The sequence below is a fragment of the Pseudophryne corroboree genome, chromosome 3 (genome assembly GCF_028390025.1).
Source record: "Pseudophryne corroboree isolate aPseCor3 chromosome 3, aPseCor3.hap2, whole genome shotgun sequence".
In the NCBI taxonomy this organism is placed as follows: Eukaryota; Metazoa; Chordata; class Amphibia; order Anura; family Myobatrachidae; genus Pseudophryne; species Pseudophryne corroboree.
In genome coordinates this window covers 581,047,626-581,072,257 of record NC_086446.1, presented here as the reverse complement: position 1 = coordinate 581,072,257, position 24,632 = coordinate 581,047,626, and the positions used below count along the sequence as shown (strand labels likewise).

The window sequence follows — 24,632 nt, the reverse complement described above, 5'->3', positions numbered from 1 at the left end:
TACCTTCTACTGTTGCAACTCTAGGCACCTAAGAAAATGGTCCGATACATTGACAATCAAGTGGTCACCACGAAGGGTGAGAGGTACAAAGATATGAAAAAACCTGAGAGTGAAGAGATGAAGAAAACGTATATAAATCTCAAGCCTGCAAGAAAATACAAGTTTCACTGAGAGGTGACTGGACACAGAGGTCTCCCCAACCTCTCTGTCTGATATGTGCACTGAATGGGTAGTAACTCTACGCTCTGTACCAGAGAAATGAACTTGTTTGTTGCGTTTACAGTATCTAACTATTTATTCACTAATGAAGCTTTCTGTTTCCATAAACACACATTACATAAATATCGGGAAAGTGAATCCTATCTTACATGTAAATATCTCATAGGTTCATCTCAGGCTATTTCTATGTGTACAGTAATTGAGTCAGTAAATTGTATTTTACTTTGTGTTTGCTCTTGGGGAGAGAGTTTGTCATTGTGACCCTGCCCTCAGCTGTTCCTGAACACACACAGCTATGAATCCCAATAGGAGTATGACACTGGAACATCCCAGTAACACAGCAGCTCAATTGCCCTGGCTGCTTCAGTCTGCCAGCACTGTCACATGTGTTGGAAACAAAAACCTTTTATTCAGTGTATTGACTAGCTACGTAATGCAAAATACTGTACAAGATAATGTTATGTACCATCGGCATATATAGATATGACAGTGTGTGGAATTTTCAGATGTTTTAAGTTCCCTTCTTATTTTATGGCCCATGTACATATTTTTGTGGTCTCCGTTTCTTCGCCATGATGCCTCCTTGTCTTTTGTGAGTTTTGAGATCGCTATAACAGCCACTGAAAAGGAATGACAATGGGATTTTGCAAGTCTCTGTCCAAGTTTTCATTAGGTGAGGTCAGACAGATGAAAAAATGGAGACCGTGTGCAGCACTGAGAGACAGAGCTCACCCTAATCAAACCAATTTGTAAATTGCAAGTCTTATGTTTTTTAAAGATCTTTTATTTAAATAGAATATATGATCTGTATGCAGAGAGGGTGTATGTTATGCTCACCACACTGCAGGCACGGTGGCGCGCTACACACGCCACGCTATTTATTCTCCCTCCAGGGGGGTCGTGGACACCCCAGGAGGTAGAATAGTTGTCGGTATGCCGGCTGACTGGATTCTGGCATCGGTATGATGCGCGCTGGGATCCCGTTTGAATGCATCAACTACTTCAGTTTATTTGGTGTAAGCAACGGCAACGTTTCAAGGTCTGCTCAAGAACTTTCATCAGGCTGACCAGTATGGCTTGATAAACAATCCTGAGCAGACCTGAAACGTTGCTATTCCATCATCAAATAAACTTAAGTATATTATGCATTCAAACAGGTGATAGTGGGGTGGATGCCCACATGTGCTCTGCCTCTTTGTCTTAAGGCTCCATCTGTAACCATGCATCTACCTTCTGCTCAGGGAACCTCATGTTAGCTCAGACACTTCATTTCCCCAGCCTGGAAATGCAAAAAGTGACCCTCGCACATTTGAGTTTGGAAGCGGGTCGTTGGTGGACCATACAAGCTAAACATGGCTTTTTATTTTGAAAATCTGTCCTTTTAAAGTGGAGTGGTCACTCAAGTATAGTGGGAGAAAGTCCATAGAGCAAATGGTCTCATTGAAAATACAAATTGTGAAGTATAACTGCATCGTAAAAAAAAAAGATAATAATTAATGGTGTTTGATGGGGGGGAATTTACCTTCTCCAATCTGTTTAGTGGACCCATCAGGATCTCTCTCTGTTTCATAATGTGCTTTTCATTCTCTTCCTGCTTGAGACTAGATGGGCTGGTTTCATTGCCCCTCCCTTGTGAAAATTCCAAACAGCAGTATTTCATAACCTCTGAGCCCTAAGCTACACTTAACAAGCCAGGTTTTGAGGATTGCCATACTTAAGCACAGTTGACTTAATTAGTTATTTTGATTCATCAGTATGTGCTGAAGCCTGGATATCCTCAAAACCTGGACTATTTGTGTGCCTTGAGGACCAAGGTTTGGAAACACTTCATATAGAAACTTGACCGATAGTGGAAATTGTCCCTGGCGAACTTAGAGAGTAGTACGTGAACAGTACAGTAAGTAAACATTTATTTTTTGTTTTTCTGACGAGCTTCACCCTCACAAAAAAAAACTTGTGTGTGTATCCTTTAAAAATGTGTATTAATTAATATAATCATGTGGTCACCACAATACATTATATAAGTATAATCCCAGGGTTGGGTGTGGCATTTGCAATATACTATTGGGTTGGAATACTGTATGCGTAGTCAGTGGAAGTGATGTAAGTACCATTATTGTGACATTTTTGCTAATTGTAATAGTCACTAAATGAAAATATTTTCTTCCATATAGTTCTTATGCTCTTTTGTCACTTGGCCATCCTCCCCCATGGAACTGATTGAAACTGATAAATATGCATAATAGTATGTGTTTAAGATTTACAAAAAAATAAGATACAATAGTCTAATGCTGACCAGGGAACCTGCAATTTTGGGTGATTGGCCCAGTGTTGCAGCATACAGGACATAATATAATGTACATTTATAATCCAACTGAAATTGATTGAATCAGTATTGATCAAGTTGGCAAATCAGGTTGGAAGATTACCTCTACCGGCCTCTGTGTTATCCAGCTACTTTTTCCAATCTTATCCAATTTAGCCACTTTTATGCCCCAGCATTGGCCCTCATGGCTGCTATAAATGGGGATAGGAAACACAGGGTGGTCATTGTAAACAAAATGCAAAGGTGCAGTAGCCCATAGCAACGAGAAACATGTCTCAAATAACTTGTACTAGATCATTCAATGCTGTTAGTTCAAATGTGCAGTAATCCACAACAGTTATTTTGGTAACTAACCCTACTGACAATGCTGAGTTATTATGTCACTGTTTATATAATATCATAATTACACAGTTTAATATATGGTTTTGTTATCTCTAGTCATGTCAAACAAACAAAAAATACGTTTTTCAATGTTTTTTTATTTTTCATATCCTTACCCTTTGCTGTATTTTTATATACTATTTTCATTATGGGTTTATTAGAAATCAATAGATCCTACACACATCACAAAACAGAGCAATAGTCCATGGCAATACTCCTAAGCAATAACACCCTTTATATCTCACTGTACTACTCGTAGCCTCCTAGTTTTATGTACAGCAATTACATTGTTCAATACTTAATGAAAATATTTTGATGAAGTTTTCTTTAAATGGAGCAAAAATAAAATATGTTGTAATTGCTTTTCTTTTCTTTTCTTTTCTTGAGAAAGACATAACATTTGTTTAGCTTAATTTCGGCTGTCCATAAAGATGATTATTCTGTGATTATCAAAATATGAATTGAATATTTTGCAACCTAAAGCATGTTGGCTACAGCACATTCTATCTATTCACTGCGTTAGCCAATATGCTGATTGGACAGTACACTGGCGTTATTGTAATGCTGCGGTAATAAAAATGACAGGCAATGTGGCTGTCTCATGTTATCTTTTTCTTTTTCTTCAGTGTTACGGTAATCCTGTGATGCAATGGCACTGCAACACTGCTGTATAGAGGAGTGTGTAATGAACTGGGAACGAAGAGCTGCAGAGGAAACTGTCTAAAGGATGAGAGGGAGGGGGAAAACTCTGAGATGTAATGTGTGTTTTAGTTTATAAATTGCAATACATTTCTTAATTTTAGTATATAGGGGACATTTGAATTCTCGGCCTACTCCCAACCTGCAGCTTGAAGCGACAAGTAGGACTTACTAGTTCGGAAGAGGTGCGATAGGGTAGAAGCAGTGGACTGATTTAGGGAGTATCTCTTACACTTAGACAAGCTCTGAAGTGAGCAGCATACAAGCCTGTTGATAATTATCATCTTTTTCTGTAAGATATTTTTTGTTTAGATCACAGGTTCTCAAACTCTGTCCTCAGGACCTCAAACAGTAAGTTTTCCAGGCCTACTCACAGAATAACAAGTGAAATAATTATCTCCACCGGTGGGTCTTTTAAATGTCCGTAAGTAATGAATACACCTGTGCTCCTGCTGGGTGACCTGGAAAATGGGAACTGTTTGGGGTCCTGTGGACAGAGGGGCAGATGTATTAAGCCTGGAGAAGTGATAAAGCAGTGATAAGTGTAAGGCGATAATGCACCAGCCAATCAGCTCTAATCTATAAAAACAGTTACTAGCTGATTGGCTGGTGCGTTATCACCTTTCACTTATCACTGCTTTATCACTTCTCCAGGCTTAATACATCTGCCCCATTGTTTGAGAACTGAAGCGGGGTACACACGGAGAGATCCGTGCTTAAAATCGAAGCAGTCTGACTAGATTGCTTAGATTTTATGCACGGATCTCTCAGTGTGTATGCCCCATAGCGATGCGTGGCCCCGTGCGTTGCTATCGTCGGTGCTAGATTGGCCTGCATGCAGACACAATCTAGCAGATCGCTTATTTCACCTGCTGTGTTTATGTGGTTTTCATTTAGATTATTGTAGAATTCAATAAATGACCAATTAAATTACACCTTTTTCACTCATTGTGATTGATCTACAGATTTTATTTCTCACTAAAATGTACGAATTGTCCTGCTGCTGTGACATCATGCAGCTATATATTTTTGAACAATTGCACCTGTTTACACGGGTAACCACATGATGTGGCGCATAAAGGTAGATTCAATTGTAGGGTGTAAAATTGATGCCCTCCATGGAGTGGAGATTTGGCAAGTTATGAGGGATGTGCAATGTTTCTGGATGCACAAAAAGTATTAAATTTACAAAGAAAACATTACATTTTGAGAGATGTCTATGAAATCCCTGCTCAGGTCTAACTTTTCATGGAGTATCAAGCGGTTGGTTCCCAATGAGATGCCTATCTACTTCTTTAACTGAGCCATGGTCACCCTGGCGTCCACCTCAACTATAGCAGCACAGCAGCAACTTTGTCCTCGGTGATGGTGGACACAGGTCAGCCGCAGTGCTCCTCGTCTTGGGAAGTGGTTAAAATACAGCTAGCCTGCATCCCGGCAGTCACAACGCTGACATCGGAATAACGGCAACACAGGCCACGACACCCATAGAGGGAGAATAGAACCTGCGAGAGCCACAGGGCTTTCTAGCGCTTGCCCCGCTGCCGGCATTCTGGTGGATGGGATCCCGCTGTCGGGATCATAACAGCTGGGATCCAGTTTGCTGGCAATTCATACTGAACCCCTAGTCTTCCAGGGACCAGCTCCTGCATAGAAATTCTGCAAACCACTCACACAGTGGTTCAGGGTAGTGCTTTCTCTCCAAAAACAGCTAACAGTCAGCCAAAAGGCTCCTGCTGTCACGGGACCACTCTTGTAGTCGTAGAAGATCCAGTGGACTCCATAATGAGTTTATGAAGGAAGTGAACATGCTGACTTCTTCAGTGTGCAGTGCTGCTTATATACAATTTGTGCCTTGACATTTCACAAGAGATTACAGTTCACACCTAAGCAGCCAGATTGTGTCTACTCTACCTATGCACTGCACTGAAGACTTGTGAATCCCTCACCCAACCCAAATATGAATAAGAGGTAAAAGACATAGGGTGGTAATCAATTAACTGATAATTTCGGAGCTATTGAATTCACCCCCCTATGTATTCAATTGCGGGATGTTTCCGTCTGTATTTAAGGCATTTTCGCCAATGCCTTTTCACTTTTTTTTTTAATTGCGAAAAATGCCTCAATTGTCAAACGGCCCGTGTTTTTGCCGGTGCTCCTGACAAATTTTTCGCCTAGGCGAAAAACGGCCCTGCTATTGAATAGGGCAAATCCTCTTTCGCACTAAAAAAATAGCGAACTGCGCTGTTTTTTCTCCTAGGCGAAATAACGGCCCTAATTGAATACCCCCGCATGTGAATTTTACCAGCGCATTCCCATCTGGCTCCCTAATCCCATTAGTGGCTGTACAAAGTACATGCACAGAGTAACCCTCCCTAAGAGGTGACATAAGCAGAGTTCTGGAAACATGATGCATTATGCCTCCACATCTCTCACTTCCTATAACTGTGACGTGCGTATCCATCAATGCTTCCATATCAACTTAAACACAATCAACTTATGTAATATGGGCCTGATTCGGAGATGTATGCTAATGCAGTCGTCGTTGTGATCCAGCATGCAGCGGATGTGTGAAAATATGCAAATGACACAGACACCTGGATTTCTGTTGAGTCGCCCACCGGCAGCATCACAGGTACAAGCACCTACATATACTGCGGCGATCACAGATACTTCCATAATAGACTTCCAGAGTTTCCCTATGGTAGCACAGCATAGCTGCAGGAATTGAGACGCTGGCGCCATGTTTTGTGCATACAGGATCGCAGTTGTAGGCCGAGTATCTCCCTGAAAATAGTCGCTACACACCTGCGCCTGCTCCCACTTTCCGTTTCTTCCCCCAAATGGTCCCTGACTGTCTCAGTTTGCATATAAATCCTCACTGCGAGCGGCATCACTAGGTACCTTGGAACGTGCGTAGTGCGACAGTGACGCTTGCTCGGTCGGCTACTAATTGCTCAACTCTGTAACTATTGGCATTGCCTACATCTCTGAATCAGGCCCTATATCGCTTCATAATTAATCTTATTTAAAAAAATGTTTGGTATAGTATAGCTGCAATTGTATTTTCTTTCTCTGTAACTCAGTGTAATAAAAATTAAATAAATATAAAACTACTTTTATTAAATCATATTTACAGTTTATTAAATATTTAACCACAGAACACATTAGGCAAATGACTTAACTCTAGCACTATTCACAAACTATGCTGTTAGCCTTGTCTGCAAAGGAGCCAAGCTTCAGGTGCTGCATGAGGTTGGCTAGAGAGAATGACACTGTGTAGATATATCTTATCTGGTTCTGCAGTAATAAATAAACCCATCCGTAGTGTCACCAGCGGGGTAGTCTCCTGTTTGTTGCTCTGTAAAAGGTCAACAAATCAAAGATCCTGATGTGCTAATAATCACCATCAACCTCCTTTTGAATTATGGCAGTAAATCTCTGCTGCCTGCAGCCACAAAGTAATGTCCTCTGTCCTTACAGCACCTTATGAAATGTTTACTGCCAGTATAAAGTCTGGCTGCAGTTTGTGTGCCGGTATGGTAGTATTATGGCACATGATTGCTTTCTTGGTTGTGGTGAATAAGTATCCTCACTCCGGAAATCATTTTATATTTGCAGGTTAATAAATGGTGCAAATCCAACAACATCTTGCAAGAGAACCAACGCTCTCTGTAACGGAGGCTCCACGTCCAAAGTTACATCTCTCTTCCGCAGGTTTCCTAGACTAGACTCAGTCACGTTGTGGCAGTGCTTTACTTTTAGGGATTTCAGTTTGGTACAGTACTCTGCTAGGGTCCTGCAGGGGTGGGGAAAAAAAGTATTGTTATACCACAAACAAATTAAGCTTTCTAAAACCTTGGATTTAAAGTCTGTGTAATGTTAATGCTTATTACATACTATAAATATTTGCAAAGAAAAGATTAGACAGATACAGATGTGTACATACAGCTAGCCTCAATACGCCATGCGTTGCCAGACAGGTCTCGTGCGCCTCTGCTCGGGCTGAGGGTTTTTTCACGGTCGCAAACAGATGTGACAAGCTGTATCACGAGACTGCAGTGATTGATTTGATGTGTGCTACTGTATCTGTATAATAAGCACAACCGAACTTGGCATGGAAAAAAGCTGCATGCTAGCACTTTGTCTACTGATTCAGACTCTGTCACACACAGATATACTAGTGTTGCATATCAAAATAATCAGTGCAGTCTTGTGAAGCAGCTTGTCACATCCATTTGCGACTACGATGCATTTCCGAATAAAAAAATAATAAGGTTTTAATACCTACCGGTAAATCCTTTTTTCGTAGTCCGTAGGGGATGGTCTTAGTACCATGAGGTATAGATGGGGTCCATTGGAGCCTGACACTTTAAAACTTCCTCAGAGTGTGCTGGCTCCTCCCCTCTATGCCCCTCCCGTAGAGCCAGTCTAGGAAACCTGTGCCCGAGGAGACGGACGTATTTTGAGAGGAGGAAAATAGACAAAGTGATGAGAAACGAACCAGCACACAACACGAGGATAGAAATGCTAATCACAACTTGAAAATAGGGACAACAACAGCAGACCCAAACAACAAACACAAGAAATAACTCTTGCAGGAAAATATTGAAACACAGAGGTGGGTGCCCAGTATCACCTACAGATTATGAGAAAAGGATTTACTGGTAGGTATTAAAATCCTATTTTCTCTATGTCTTAGGGGATACTGGGATGGTTTTAGTACCAAGGGGAAGTCCCAAAGCTCCCAGACTGGGTGGGAGAGTGCTGAGAACCCTGCAAGACAGAGTGACCAAACTGAAGGTCCTCAGTAGCCAAGGTGTCGAACCTGTAAAATTGAACAAACATGTTTGACCCCGACCAAGTAGCTTCCCGGCATAACTGCAAAGCCGAGACACCCCGGGGAGCTTCCCAGGAAGAACCCACCGAACGCGTGGAGTGGGCCTGAATAGACCTCGGCAGCTGCAAAGACGCCGAAGAGTAAGCCTGTTGGACCGTAATCCTGATCCAACGAGAGAGAGACTGTTTTGAAGCAGGACAATCTATCGTGTTAGCATCATAGAGAACAAAAAGCGAATCAGATTTCCTGTGACAAGCTGTTCTGACATAAACCTTCATAGTTCGAACCATGTCACTTTGGCGTAACAGATTTGTCAGAGACCACCGGAACCATAATCGGTTGGTTGGTTGATGTGAAACACTGACACCACTTTAGGCAAAAATTGCTGGCGAGTTCTCAGAGACACACCTCGCAGAGGCCAACAACATGACAGTCTTCCTAGTCAAATATTTCATGTCCACCTTGTGTACAGGTTCAAACCAATCCAACTGGAGAGAGGTCAGAACCAGATTGAGATCCCACGGAGCCGTGGGAGGTACAAAGGGCGGTTGAATACGAATGACCCCCTTCAAGAACGTCTAGACTTCAGGGATAACAGCCAACTGCCTCTGGAAGAAAATAGACAAGGCCGAGATCTGACCTAAGCATAGGCCAAATCCACTCCCGTCTGCAAGAAGCTCAAGAAATGTCCCAGATGAAAATTCACAGTAGAATACTGCCGACCGTCACACCAAGAGACATACTTCTTTCATAAGCGAAGGTAGTGTTTCGACGTGACCACCTTCCTAGCCTGGACCATAATCGAGATAACCTTGCTGGGAATCCCTTTCCTGGCTAAAATCTCCCTTTCAACTTCCATTCTGTCAATCGTAGCCGCGGTAAGTCTTGATAGACGTATGGCCCTTCAGACGATCTTCCTGAAGTGGCAGCGGCCAGGGCCCTTTGAGGGAAATGGCTAGGAGGTCCGCATACCAGGCCTTGCGTGGCCAATACGGGGCAATCAGAATTGCCTGAACTCTCTACCTTTTTTAGAACTCTGGGAATGAGAGGAATTGGAGGGAACAAATAGACCAACTGGTAAACCCACGGCGTCGTCAGAGCGTCCACCGCTGTGGCCTGTGGGTCCCTCATTCAGGAACAGCAACGCTGAAGGTTCTTGTTGAGGCGATAAGCCAACAAGTCAATTTGAGGGTAGCCCCACCGATGAAACACCTGCGGGTGCAGGCCCCATTCCCCCAGGTGCAGATCGTGTCTGCTGAGGAAGTCTGCTTCCCAGTTGTCCACACCCGGAATGAAAATGGCAGATATGGCCCTGGCATAGCGTTCTGCTCAGAGGAGTATTTTGGACACCTTTTCATTGCGGACCTGCTTTTTGTTCCTCCCTGTCAGTTTATGTACACCACCGCCGTTGTGTTGTTCTGACTGTACCTGTATGGCCTGACACTGAAGGAGAGAAGAGGCCTGCAGAAGGGCATTGTAAATGGCCGTAAGTTCCAGAATATTTATTGGCAGAGAAGCCTCCTGGGGTGACCACCTTCCTTGGAACTGAGCCCCATGGGTCACCGCACCCCAACCATGGAGGCTCGCATCCGTCGTCAACAGAATCCAAAATCTAAAACCACCACAACAGGGAGATCCTTGCCTTTGGCGAAAGGGATATCCTATGGTGCATGTGGAGATGTGATACTGACCATTTGTCCAGCAGATCCAACTGGGAAGGACGGGCATGGAATTTTCTATACTGAATTGCCTCGTATGAGGCTGCCATCTTTCCCAGCAGGCGTATGCAAAGGTGTACCAAGATTTTGGTCGGTTTCAGAACGGAGCAAACCATTGACTGAATTGTCCGTGCTTTGTCCATAGGAAGGAACACGTTCTGCGACACAGTGTCCAGTAATTCCCAGGAACTGAATCTGCTGCGAGGGTTCCAGTTGGGATTTCTGCAGATTGAGAATCCATCCGTGAGTAGACATGTAGTCCGGTCGATGCTGTCCAACAAATGTGCTCTGGACACAGCTTTTATGAGGAGATCGTCCAAGTACGGAACGTTGTTCACACCCATCACGCGGAGTTGCAGCATCATCTCCGCCATTACCTTTGTGAATACCCTTGGTGCCGTGGAGAGACCAAAAGGCAAGGCCTGGAACTGGAAGTGACTGTCCTGCAGTGCAAATCTGAAGTACGCCTGATGAGGCGGCCATATCAGGATGTGAAGGTACGCATCCTTGATATCCAGGGATACGAGGAATTCCCCTTCTTCTTCCAGGCCAGAAACCACCGCTCTCAGAGACTCCCATCTTGAATTTGAATACACGTAAGTACGGGTTCAGAGATTTGAGATTTAAGATCGTCCGAACCAAACCGTCCGGTTTTGGAACCACAAACAGGCTTCAATAAAATCCCTTTGTTTGGAGTAGAGGCAGAACTGGAACAATGACCTGCATTCGTAACAGGTTTTGGATGGCTTCTTGCAAGGTATCCCTTGACACAGGTGAAACTGGCAAGCCAGACTTGATGAATCTGTGAGGTGGGAGCATTTGAAACTACAACCGGCAGCCCTGGGAGATTAGGTCTCTCACCCAGGGATCCCGGCAGGAGTCCGCCCGAATATGTCTGAAATATTTGAGACAAGCACCCACCTGTAAGTCCCCCATAAGCTGGGGCCAACCGTCATGCGGAAGGCTTGCAAGAGGCAGAACCGGAGTTCTGCTCCAGGGAACCAGCGGCTGCTGATCTGCGAGGTTTACCTGTTTTCTCTGGCGGCGCAGGAAGCACCCCTGGCCTTGCCCCTAAACCTGGCCATCCGAAAGAACTGTAGAGAGGGGCCGCAGATAGGTGGACTTACCGGCTGTCGCTTGTGAAATCCACTTGTTCAGTTCGTCACCAAAGAAAGCCTCACCTGCAAAGGGAAGGTTCTCAACTCCCCTCTTGGAATTAGCTTCTGCTGACCACTGCCGCAGCCAGGCTGTTAGGTCGACAGTCATTAGGTCGACCACTGAAGGTCGACATGCATTAGGTCGACATGGCCATTAGGTCGACATGTACTAGGTCAACCGGTCAAAAGGTCGACATGAGTTTCATGGGTTGTTTTTTTTTTGGGGGGGGGGGGTTCCATACTTGACGATCCATGTGGACTACGATTGTAACGGTAACCTTGCCCGAAGCATGGCGAGCCATGCGAGGGGACATGGTGCACTAATTGGGGTTCCCTGCCACTTTACGAAGAAAACAACACCAAAAAAGTCCAAAAACTCATGTCGACCTTTTCACCTGTCTACCTAATTCCCATGTCGACCTTCAGTGGTCGACCTAATGACTGTCGACCTATGTTGAGTCGACCCAACGACCCATACCCGCCACAGCCATAATTCCCTGCATGCCGACACAACCACAGACATAGAGCGGGCATTGATCAGACCAATCTCCTTGATTGCTTCACTCATGAAATTAGCAGAATCCTGAATATGCCGCAGGAGTGTGATAAGCTCATCTTGAGGCATAGTGTCAAAACCCTCTATTTCATTACCCGTCCAATTAAAAATGGCCCATGTAGTCCAACCACAAGCAATTGTGGGTCTCTGAGCAATTCCCACTGCTGTGTAAATGGATTTGAGCGTAGTTGCAATCTTACGATCAGCAGGGTCCTTTAAGGAGATAGCTCCCAATACAGGCAGCACAATCTTACATGACACCCTAGACACTAAAATATCCACTGCAGGAGGATTTTCCCACACCTTCCTATCCTCAGGGGCAAAGGGAAAGGACATCAGCAACCTTTTAGGGGTCTGAAATTTTTTTTATCAGGAGTAACCCATGTTTCTCTAAAATATAAGATTTTAAACCTACCGGTAAATCTTTTTCTCGTAGTCCGTAGAGGATGCTGGGACTCCGTAAGGACCATGGGGATAGACGGGCTCCGCAGGAGATATGGACACTTTAAGAAAAACTTTGGATCTGGGTGTGCACTGGCTCCTCCCTCTATGCCCCTCCTCCAGACCTCAGAGAAACTGTGCCCAGAGGAGACGGACAGTACGAGGAAAGGATTTTTGTTAATCTAAGGGCAAGATTCATACCAGCCACACCAATAACACCGTATAACCTGTGATATACTATCTAGTTAACAGTATGAAACAACAACATATCATCGGTCCAAAACCGACGAAACTATAACATAACCCTTATGAAAGCAATAACTATATACAAGTCTTGCAGAAGTAGTCCACACTTGGGACGGTTGCAGAAGTAGTCCACACTTGGGACGGGCGCCCAGCATCCTCTACGGACTACGAGAAAAAGATTTACCGGTAGGTTTAAAATCTTATTTTCTCTAACGTCCTAGAGGATGCTGGGACTCCGTACGGACCATGGGGATTATACCAAAGCTCCCAAACGGGCTGGAGAGTGCGGATGACTTTGCAGCACCGATTGAGCAAACAGGAGGTCCTCCTCAGCCAGGGTATCAAACTTTATAGAACTTTGCAAAGGTGTTTGACCCTGACCAAGTAGCAGCTCGGCACAGCTGTAGTGCCGAGACCCCTCAGGCAGCCGCCCAAGACGAGCCCACCTTCCTAGTGGAATGGGCCTTAACTGATTTTGGTAACGGCAATCCTGCCGTAGAATGCGCCTGCTGAATCGTGTTACAGATCCAGCGAGCAATAGTCTGCTTTGAAGCAGGGCCGCCAACCTTGTTGGCTGCATACAGGACAAACAGTGCTTCTGTTTTTCTGATCCTAGCCGTTCTGGCCCCGTAAATCTTCAAAGCCCTGACCACATCAAGGGACTCTGAATCCTCCAAGTCACGTGTAGCCACAGGCATGACAATAGGTTGGTTCATATGAAAGGATGAGACCACCTTAGGTAGGAATTGAGGACGGGTCCGCAATTCCGCTCTATCCATATGGAAAACCAGATAGGGGCTTTTATGTGATAAACCCGCAAATTCCGAAACTCGCCTAGCCGAAGCCAAGGCTAACAACATGACCACCTTCCAAGTGATATATTTCAACTCCACTGTTTTAAGTGGTTCAAACCAATGTGACTTAAGAAAACTTAACACCACGTTAAGGTCCCAAGGCGCCACCGGAGGTACAAAAGGAGGCTGAATATGCAGTACTCCCTTCACAAAAGTCTGTACTTCGGGGGTCATTCCGAGTTGTTAGCTCGTTATTTTTTTCTCGCAACGGAGCGATTAGTCGCTAATGCGCATGCGCAATGTCCGCCAAGTAAATTTGCTATGCAGTTAGGAATTTTACTCACGGCATTACGAGGTTTTTTCTTCGTTCTGGTGATCGTAATGTGATTGACAGGAAGTGGGTGTTTCTGGGCGGAAACTGGCCGTTTTATGGGAGTGTGTGAAAAAACGCTACCGTTTCTGGGAAAAACGCGGGAGTGGCTGGAGAAACGGAGGAGTGTCTGGGCGAACGCTGGGTGTGTTTGTGACGTCAAACCAGGAACGACAAGCACTGAACTGATCGCACTGGCAGAGTAAGTCTCGAGCTACTCAGAAACTGCACAGAGAAGTCTTTTCGCAATATTGCGAATCTTTCATTCGCAATTTTGATAAGCTAAGATTCACTCCCAGTAGGCGGCGGCTTAGCGTGTGCAAAGCTGCTAAAAGCAGCTTGCGAGCGAACAACTCGGAATGACCCCCTTCAGGCAGAGAGGCCAATTCCTTTTGAAAGAAAATGGATAAGGCCGAAATCTGAACTTTAATGGAGCCTAATTTTAGGCCCAAATTCACTCCAGTTTGTAGGAAGTGAAGAAAACGGCCTAGATGGAATTCTTCCGTAGGAACATTCCTGGCCTCACACCAAGAAACATATTTTCTCCATATTCGGTCATAATGTTTAGATGTCACGTCCTTCCTAGCCTTTATTAGCGTAGGAATGACCTCATCCGGAATACCTTTTTCCGCTAGGATCCGGCGTTCAACCGCCATGCCGTCAAACGCAGCCGCGGTAAGTCTTGGAATAGACAGGGACCCTGTTGCAACAGGTCCTGTCTTAGAGGAAGAGGCCACGGATCTTCTGTGAGCATTTCCTGCAGATCCGGATACCAGGTCCTTCGTGGCCAATCTGGAACAATGAGTATTGTTCTCACTCCTCTTTTTCTTATTATTCTCAACACCTTGGGTATGAGAGGAAGAGGAGGAAATACATAGACCGACTGGAACACCCACGGTGTCACTAGGGCGTCCACAGCTACCGCCTGAGGGTCTCTTGACCTGGCGCAATACCTTTGTAGCTTTTTGTTGAGACGGGACGCACCGACTTGCAATCTGTGCGAAGACTTCCTGATGAAGTCCCCACTCTCCTGGATGCAAGTCGTGTCTGCTGAGGAAGTCTGCTTCCCAGTTGTCCACTCCCGGAATGAACACTGCTGACAGCTTACATGATTCTCCGCCCAGCGAAGAATTCTGGTGGCTTCCGCCATCGCCACTCTGCTCCTTGTGCCTCCTTGGCGGTTTACAGGAGCTACTGCGGTGACGTTGTCTGACTGGATCAGAACTGGTCGGTCGCGAAGTAAGGTCTCCGCTTGACGTAGGGCGTTGTATATGGCCCTTAGTTCCAGGATGTTGATGTGAAGACAAGTCTCTTGACTTGACCAAAGGCCTTGGAAATTTCTTCTCTGTGTGACTGCTCCCCAACCTCGGAGGCTCGCGTCCGTGGTCACCAGGATCCAATCCTGAATGCCGAACCTGCGGCCCTCTAGAAGGTGAGCACTCTGCAGCCACCACAGGAGAGATACCCTGGCCCTGGGGGACAGGGTGATCCGCTGATGCATGTGCAGATGTGACCCGGACCATTTGTCCAATAAGTCCTTGCATGGAACCTGCCGAAGGGAATGGCTTCGTATATCGCCACCATTTTTCCCAGGACTTGAGTGCAATAATGTACTGACACTTGTTTCGGCTTCAACAGGTTCTTGACTGGACTCATGAGTTCCTGCGCTTTTTCTATCGGAAGAAAAACCCTTTTCTGGTCTGTGTCCAGAATCATGCCCAAGAAGGGCAGGCGAGTCGTAGGATTCAGCTGCAACTTTGGAATATTGAGAATCCAGCCGTGTCGCTGAAAGGGATACGCTGTTCTGCAACTTCTCCCGTGATCTTGCTTTTATGAGGAGATCGTCCAAGTACGGGATAATTGTGACACCCTGCTTGCACAGGAGCACCATCATTTCCGCCATTACCTTGGTGAAAATTCTCGGGGCCGTGGAAAGCCCAAACGGCAACGTCTGAAATTGGTAATGACAATCCTGTACCGCAAATCTCAGGTACGCCTGATGAGGAGGATATATGGGAACATGCAGGTATGCATCCTTTATGTCCAGAGATACCATAAAATCCCCCCCCCCCTTCCAGGCTGGCGATGACCGCTCTGAGCGATTCCATCTTGAACTTGAACCGTTTTAAGTAAAGGTTCAGGGATTTTAAATTCATAATGGGTCTGACCGAACCGTCCGGTTTCGGGACCACAAACAGAGTTGAGTAGTACCCCTTCCCTCTCTGAAGCAGGGGAACCTCGGCCAACACTTGTTGAAGACACAATTTGTGAATCGCATGTAACACTATCTCCCTTTCCAGGGGAGAAGTTGGTAGCGCCGATTTGAAAAACCGTCGAGGAGGCACCTCTTCGAATTCCAGCTTTTATCCCTGGGAAACAATTTCTATTGCCCAGGTATCCACCTGTGAGTGAACCCAGATGTGGCTGAAAAGTCGAAGACGTGCCCCCACTGGAGCGGACTCCCTCAGGGGAGCCCGAGCGTCATGCGGTGGATTTTGCAGAGGCCGGGGAGGACTTCTGTTCCTGGGAACTAGCTGTGTTGTGCAGCTTTTTTCCTCTGCCCTTACCCCTGGCAAGAAAGGACGATCCACGTACTCTTTTGCTTTTATTTGAACGAAAGGACTGCATTTGATAATGAGGCGCTTTCTTAGATTGTGAGGGAATATAAGGCAAAAAATTCGATTTACCTGCCGTAGCTGTGGAGACGAGGTCCGAGAGGCCCTCTCCAAACAATTCCTCACCCTTGTAAGGCAAAAACTCCATATGCCTCTTTGAGTCGGCATCACCGGTCCACTGTCGGGTCCATAAGACTCGCCTAGCAGAAATAGACATAGCGTTTATTCTGGAACCCAGTAAACTAATGTCTCTTTGAGCATCCCTCATATATAAGACAGCATCTTTTATATGCCCTAGGGTCATTAAAATGGTATCCTTATCAAGGGTCTCAATATCCGCTGATAAGGAATCTGTCCATGCTGCTACAGCACTACAAACCCAGGCCGACGCAATTGCCGGTCTGAATAACGTACCAGAATGTGTGTAAATGGACTTCAAGGTAACCTCCTGCTTGCGGTCAGCAGGATCCTTGAGGGTAGCCGTATCTTGGGATGGGAGCGCTATCTTTTTTGATAAGCGTGTCAAAGCTTTGTCTACCCTAGGGGAGGATTCCCACCGTATTCTGTCCTGTGACGGGAAAGGATACGCTATTAGAATCCTTTTGGGAATCTGCAGTTTTTTGTCTGGAGTTTCCCACGCTTTTTCGCATAATTCGTTCAGCTCATGTGAAGAGGGAAAGGTGACCTCAGGTTTCTTTCCCTTATACATGTGTACCCTCGTGTCAGGGACAGGGGGTTCCTCAGTGATATGCAAAACATCTTTAATTGCGATAATCATATATCGAATACATTTAGCCACCCTTGGCTGCAATTTTGCATAATCGTAGTCGACACTGGAGTCTGAATCCGTGTCGGTATCTGTGTCAACTATTTGGGATAGTGGGCGCGGTCCCGGCGACATTGGGACAGACATGGGTTGACTCCCTGACTGTACCCTAGCTTCAGCTTTGTCTAATCTTTTGTGCAATAAATTAACATTAGCACTTAAAACATTCCACATATACATCCAGTCAGGTGTCTGCGCTGCCGACGGAGACCTAACATTCATACACTCCCCCTCCTCCTTAGGTGAGCCTTCAACCTCAGACATGTCGACACACCACACACACACACACACACACACACACACACACACACACAGGGAAGCTCTTTTCTGAAGACAGGTTCCCCACCAGGCCCTTTGGAGAGACAGAGAGAGAGTATGCCAGCACACACCCCAGTGCTATATGACCCAGGAAAAAACATAATGTTTACCCAGTAGCGCTTTTGTAGCATGTATATGCGCCAATTATGTGCCTCCCCTCTACATTAAAACCCTCTTTCACCGTGTGTCAAGCAGGGGAGAGTCCGGGGAGCTTCCTCTCATCGGTGCTGTGGAGAAAAATGGCGCTGGTGAGTGCTGAGGGAGAAGCCCCGCCCCCTCGGCGGCGGGCTTCTGTCCCGCTCAAATTTCTTAATAACATGGCGGGAGCTCTTTTTATACATGTACAGTGCCCAGCTGTACATGTTTATATGTGTACAGTGGGGGGATAAGGGTACCGGCGACCAATGTTGTGTGAATGTACTGAATTCTAAGATTTATAAGCCAAAAAATATAACATTTGAACAAACAGTTTAATAGCACATATAAGTAAAATACATAAAATTTCCAGAGAAAGGAATTAAAAAACTCAGGTAAAAAATTAGGTAAAAAATTATAAAGGTAAGGACTTAGCTTTTAAAATAGGCAAGGGGGTCACTGCAGGGAGCCCAACGCGTTTCGTCACACCAGACTTCTTGCAGTGACCCCCTTGCCTATTTTAAAAGCTAAGTCCTTACCTTTATAATTTTTTACCTAATTTTTTACCTGAGTTTTTTAATTCCTTTCTCTGGAAATTTTATGTATTTTACTTATATGTGCTATTAAACTGTTTGTTCAAATTTTATATTTTTTGGCTTATAAGTCTTAGAATTCAGTACATTCACACAACATTGGTCGTCGGTACCCTTATCCCCCCCACTGTATATTTCTCTGGCAGCACTGTACTAGCGTTGCAATCTTAAGGGGTGGCAGACACCTATAACAAGGATTGTTGTGATTTTAGTATCTTTTAGATATTTTTTTATTCCAGTCGTTTATTACTGAGATCATACCCCACAAGTGGCGCTGTATCATCCTTTGCAACACATGTTTATATGTGTATTTGCCACATTATTGCTGCCCAGGGCGCCCCCCCCCTGTGCCCTGCACCCTTACAGTGACCGATGTGTGTGAGGTGAATGGGAGCAATGGCGCACAGCTTCACTGCTGTGCGTTACCTCTATGAAGATCAAGGTGTCTTCTGCCGCCTCTGAAGTCTCTTCCTCACATACTCACCCGGCTTCTATCTTCCGGCTCTGCGAGGAGGACGGCGGCGCGGCTCTGGGACGGACGGCGAGGGTGAGACCTGCGTACTGATCCCTCTGGAGCTAATGGTGTCCAGTAGCCTAAGAAACAGAGCCCTGAAACTCAGAGAAGTGGGTCTGTTTCTCTCTCCTCAGTCCCTCGATGCAGGGAGCCTGTTGCCAGCAGGCTCCCTGAAAATAAAAAACCTAACTAAAATACTTTCTTTTACAGGAAACTCAGGAGAGCTCCCTGAAAGCACCCAGTCTCCACTGGGCACAGTATCAAACTGAGGTCTGGAGGAGGGGCATAGAGGGAGGAGCCAGTGCACACCCAGATCCAAAGTCTTTCTTAAAGTGCCCTTGTCTCCTGTGGAGCCCGTCTATCCCCATGGTCCTTACGGAGTCCCAGCATCCTCTAGGACGTTAGGGAAAGTGTGTTTAACTCCTTTGAGACAGGAAAGGTAGCAGTAAACTTTGGTTTTACATTAAAAAAACGATTCCTCTACTGCTTCTGTCTCCTTATCAGGGATATTCAGGACCTCCCGAATAGAGTATATAAGAGCTTCCACCCCTTGAGACAGAGTACCGTCTTCCTTGTCAACCTCCACCTCCCCCTCCTCCTGATCTGGCATCTCGTCATCAGAGTCAGACTGGAGAACATGGGGCAGTGTTTGTTTCTGTGAAACCAGCAGAGGAGGCTAAGAAGCTGGCCTGAGGTCTGAATTATGAATAATAAAATCATCCATAGATTTTTTTTAAATCTTGTCTCTCCTGCCTGGCAGTAGCCAGTTCAGATGATATGTCTGTAATCATCCCTTTGGTGGAGTCCAGCCACGCTGGCTCTTTAGTGCTGTTTCCCTGAGAAGGGGGGCTGCACTGGGTACACAACAGTGGGAAATCGACTGCTTAGAAGTAGGACACCCAATTTTCTTGGGATCATGGAGGACTTCTGTGACGTGCCGTCCTCTTCACATAAATCTTCAAAGTCCTCACAACATCCAAGGCCCTTGAAGCAATTGAGGAGTCAGTAGCCACTGGCACCACAATAGGTTGGTTGATATGAAAAGCCGACACAACCTTAGGAAGGAACTGTTGACGAGTCCTGAGTTCCGCCCTATCTTCATGGAAGACCAGATAGGGACTTTTACAGGACAAAGCCCCCAATTCCGACACACGTCGAAGCCAAGGCCAACAAAGTTACCGCCTTCCACGTGAGAACCTTGATTTCAGCCTCCTGTAGAGGCTCAAACCAATGCGATTGCAGGAACTGTAATACCACATTAAGATCCCAGGGTGCCGTTGGTGCCACAAAGGGAGGCTGAATGTGCAGAACCCCTTTCAAAAAGGTCTGAACCTCAGGGAAGACAGCCAGATGTTTCTGGAAGAAAATGGACAAAGCTGAGATCTGGACCTTGATGGAGCCCAATCTCAGGCCCATATCCACACCTGCTTGCAGGAAAAGGAGAACCTCCACCGCAGGAAATTTCTTGGATTCACACCAAGACACAGATTTTTTCCACATTCGATGGTAATGTTTAACGTGACCCCCTTCCTAGCCTGTATCAGGGTAGGAATCACCTAGCTCGGAATACCCTTTCGAGCAAAGATCTGGCGCTCAACCGCCATGCCATAAAACGTAGCCATGGTAAGTCTTGATAAGCGAACGGCCCCTGCAGTAGACGATCCTCCCGAAGAGGTAGGGGCCTTGGATCATCCAGCAGATCTATGTACCAAGCCCTCCTTGGCCAGTATGGAGCAATGAGGATTGCCAGAACTTTTGTTCTTTTTACAAGTTGTAGAACCCTTGGAATTAGAGGAAGTGGAGGGAATACATACACGGACGTGAACACCCACAGCGTTACTAGTGCGTCCACCGCCACTGCCTGTGGGTCCCTCGACATGGAAAGGTACCTCCGCAGCTTCTTGTTGAGGCGGGAGGCCATCATGTCTATGTGAGGACCCCCCACCAACCGGTTACCTCCTCGAACACCTCCGGGTGGAGGCCCCACTCTCCTGGATGGAGATAGTGTCTGCTGAGGAAGTCCGCTTCCCAGTTGTCGAGTCCCGGAATGAAGATTCCGGACATTGCTAAAGCGTGCCTTTCTGCCCAGAGGAGGGTTTTTGTCACCTCTGACATTGCAGCCCTGCTCTTCTTTCCGCCTTGTCGGTTTATGTAGGCCACTGTGGTCCCGTTGTCCGACTGAAATCGAATAGCCCGATCCTGTAGAAGGTGTGGTGCGTGAAGAAGGCGGTTGTATATGGCTCTTAACTTCAGGATGTGTATCGGAAGAAGGGACTCCTGACTCGACCACCTTCCTTGGAAGGTCTCCCCTTGAGCGACTGCTCCCCAACCTCTTAGACTTGCATCCGTGGTTAGAAGGATCCAGTCCTGAATTACGAACCTTCGGCCCTCCAGAAGGTGTGGTAGTTGTAGCCACCAGAGGAGCGAAATCCTGGCTTTCTGAGACAGACGTATCCTCTGGTGCATGTGTAGGTGAGATCCCGACCACTGGTCCAAGAGATCCAGTTGAAAGGATCGAGCATGAAACCTTCCGTACTGCAGAGCCTCATAGGAAGCAACCATCTTAACCAGAATGCGGATGCACTGATGAACAGACACCCTGGCAGGCTTCAAGACATCCCGAACCATGATTTGAATCACCAACGCTTTCTCCACCGGTAGAAACACCCTCTGCACCTCCGTGTCGAGGATCATCCCCAGGAAAGACAGCCTCCTTGTCGGCTCCAGGTGAGACTTTGGAAGGTTCAGAATCCAACCGTGTTCCCTGAGCAGATGTGTCGTGAGAGCAATGGATCTTAACAACTTCTCCTTGGACGATGCCTTGATCAGCAGATCATCCAGATATAGAATTATGTTCACCCCCTGCTTGCGGAGGAGAACCATCATCTCTGCCATCACCTTGGTGAAGACCCTCGGTGCCGTGGAGAGACCGAACGGCAGTGCCTGAAACGGATAGTGATTGTCTAACAGTGCAAACCTGAGATAAGCCTGATGCGGCGACCAAATGGGAATGTGGAGGTACGCATCCTTGATGTCCAGGGACACCAGGAACTCCCCCTCCGTCAGTCCTGAGATAACTACCCTCAGAGACTTCATCTTGAATTTGAAGTCCCTGAGATAAGAGTTCAAAGATTTCAACTTCAGAATTGGCCTTACTGAACCATCCGGCTTCGGAACCACAAAAAGGTTCGAATAGTAACCTTTGGTCAACTGATGAAGTGGAACTGGAACAATGACCTCGGACACTATCAATTTTCGGATAGCGTCCAGTAGAATAGCTCTGTCTGCCGGCAAGCCTGATTTGAAGAATCTGTGAGGTGGGAGAGTTTGAATCTCCAGCCTGTACCCCCGGGACACAATAACCTGTATCCAGGGTTCCAGGCCAGAAAACACCCAGACGTGGCTGAAATGCCGGAGTCTTGCTCCCACCTGACCTTCTTCCAGGCTTTGCGGTCCACCGTCATGCTGAGGACTTTGAGGTACCAGAAGCAGGCTTCTGGTCCTGGGAACCTGCTGGAGCAGGCTTTTTGGATTTGGCACAACCACCTCTAAAGAAGATGTGAGAAGGCTTGTTCTTTCTAGGCCTAGTGGGCCGAAAGGACTGTGACGTGTTGGGAGCAAAAGGCTTCTTAGCCGGTGCAGTTGAGGGGAGAAAAGGAGCCTTACCCACGGTAGCCGTGGCAATCCACGCATCCAGCTCCTCTCCAAACAGGGCCTGACCTGTATAGGGTAGGCTCTCCACACTTTTCCTGGATTCCGCGTCCACAGACCATTGGCGCAACCAGAGACCTCTGCGAGCTGAGACAGACATGGAGGAGACCCCCGCAGCCATGGAACCCAGATCCTTCATGGATTCTACCAGGAACCCTGCAGAATCCTGTATGTTACGTAAAAATAAATCAACGTCACCTTTATCCATCGTAGTTAAGCCCTCCTGTAGAGTGATTGACCACTTTGCTATAGCTTTTGAAATACATGCACAGGCAATAGTAGGCCGCAGTATAGCCCCTGAAGCCGTGTATATGGATTTGAGCGTAGCATCCACTTTGCGATCTGCCGGGTCTTTCAACGCGGTAGATCCCGGGACTGGTAAAACCACCTGTTTTGACAGCCTAGAGACAGAGGCGTCAACTATAGGCAGGGACTCGCATTTTTTTCTATCATCTTCCGGGAAGAGAAAAGCAACCAGAACCCTTTTAGGGATCTGGAATTTTTTCTACGGGTTTTTCCAGGTGTTTTCAAATATAGCATTTAATTCCTTAGATGCCAGGAAGGTGAGAGGGGCTTTCTTACTGTTTATGAAAAAGGCCTCCTCAACCTGCTCAGGAGGTGTGTCAGAAATATGTAACACATCCCGCATGGCCTCAATCATCAACTGCACCTCCTTAGCAAGTGATGCCGTCCCCCTCGACACATCCCCATCACCGTGTGCTGTGTCAGCATCGGTATCAGTGTCATCCTGCATAATTTGGGCAAGAGCACGTTTGTGATAAAGTACTGCAAGGTTTTTAATGCTAACAGCGAGATTAGCCCCTGTTAGCTACATTACCAGTGTCAGGGTGATCGCGCTGGCCCAGGACGCCCCTCAGCCGTATCTACAGTAACCTGTTGCTGAGCCTTCATGGAGCACAACCTGACAGAGCTGCACTCCCACCCTTGTGCCGCCGGCGACCCACTAACCGGGCCGCCGGCGCTGAACTCCCCACTCTTCTTTCTTCTGGCTCTGATAGGGGGTGGCGGTCGTGCTGCGGGAGAGAGCGGTCGCCTTGTGGGCTTGCGATCAACACCCTTAGGAGCTCAGTGTCCGGTCAGCGGAGATAGAAAACCATTAACTTCAAGAGTTAGTTCCTACTCCCCCCCTAAGTCCCACGAAGCAGAAAAGCTGTTGCAGCAGCTTTCCTGTACCTAACAACTCTAAACAATAAAACTAGAAAAACTCCCAGGAGCTCCTCTAGCTATGACCGGCTCCTCCGGGCACAGTTTATAGACTGAGTCTGGTAGGAGGGGCGTAGAGGGAGGACCCAGCCCACACTATTAAACTCTGAAGTGCCAGTGGCTCCCAAAGGACCTGTCTATACCCCATGGTACTAAATGGACCCCAAGGACCCGTATATACCCCATGGTACTAAATGGACCCTAGCATCCTCTACAGACTACGAGAAAAGGATTTACCGGTAGGTAATTAAAATCCTATTTTCTGCTCCAGCGCCAGTGTCTAGTGCAGCGGGACACAGCGGAGCCCTGTGTTCAACACGCCTTAGTGTCAACCTATGAACCGGGGACCCGCTAACCGGGACCCGATTACAAACTCACCACTGAGCGCGTCTTCAGCTCTGTTTAGGAGTGGCGGCATTCTGTGGGAGTGTGCGCTCACTACTGCAGGGTGAGCGAAACAACACCTTCAGGAGCTTAATGTCCTGTCAGCGGGAGTCCGGACCATTAACCCTTTCAAGAGGTTGGTACCAGTCCCCCCCTCCCTAAGTCCTATGACGCAGGCAGACTGGTGCATACCAGTCCTGCCTGAAAATAATAAACTAAAAGAAAAATTGAAGAAAACTCTGGAGGTCAAGAGAATACACCCGGCTCTTTGGGCACATTTTTCCAAACTGGGTCTGTGGGAGGGGCATAGAGGGGAGGACCCAGCACACTCTGAAGAAGTTATACAGTGCCAGGCTAACATGGACCCCATCTATACCCCATGATACTAAGACCATCCCAGTATCCCTTAGGACGTTAGAGAAAGAAGCTCAGCATATGCAAAATTGCATGGGACCTGGTGCAAATACAGCAATGCTGTATTAAGACACATCTGTATAACAGAACTATTCTATGAGAAAGTGAGCATGACATGAAGAAATAAACCTAGTATACAGTATTAAATCCA

The 24,632-nt window shown here is 46.5% G+C and overlaps 2 protein-coding genes across 9 annotated transcripts in view; one reads left to right on the top strand and one right to left on the bottom strand.

Annotated features, from left to right (window-relative positions):
• The window catches only part of CUEDC2 (CUE domain containing 2), a 136,075-nt gene extending 131,919 nt beyond the window's left edge, over positions 1-4,156 (top strand). For 3 of the 5 annotated variants that reach the window (XM_063961411.1, XM_063961412.1, XM_063961409.1), the window contains one exon: positions 25-3,533. In XM_063961411.1, the coding sequence (XP_063817481.1) occupies positions 25-171 (147 nt within the window). In that variant the 3' untranslated portion in view covers positions 172-3,533. The other 2 variants (XR_010243960.1, XM_063961410.1) reach the window with 2 other exon arrangements.
• Positions 4,157-6,727: 2,571 nt separating this feature from the next.
• Positions 6,728-24,632, bottom strand: part of FBXL15 (F-box and leucine rich repeat protein 15) — a 112,723-nt gene continuing 94,818 nt past the window's right edge. For all 4 annotated transcript variants that reach the window (XM_063961408.1, XM_063961405.1, XM_063961407.1 and 1 more), the window contains one exon: positions 6,728-7,424. In XM_063961408.1, coding sequence (XP_063817478.1) covers positions 7,235-7,424 — 190 coding nt within the window. In that variant the 3' untranslated portion in view covers positions 6,728-7,234. The remainder of the gene's footprint in view (positions 7,425-24,632) is intronic.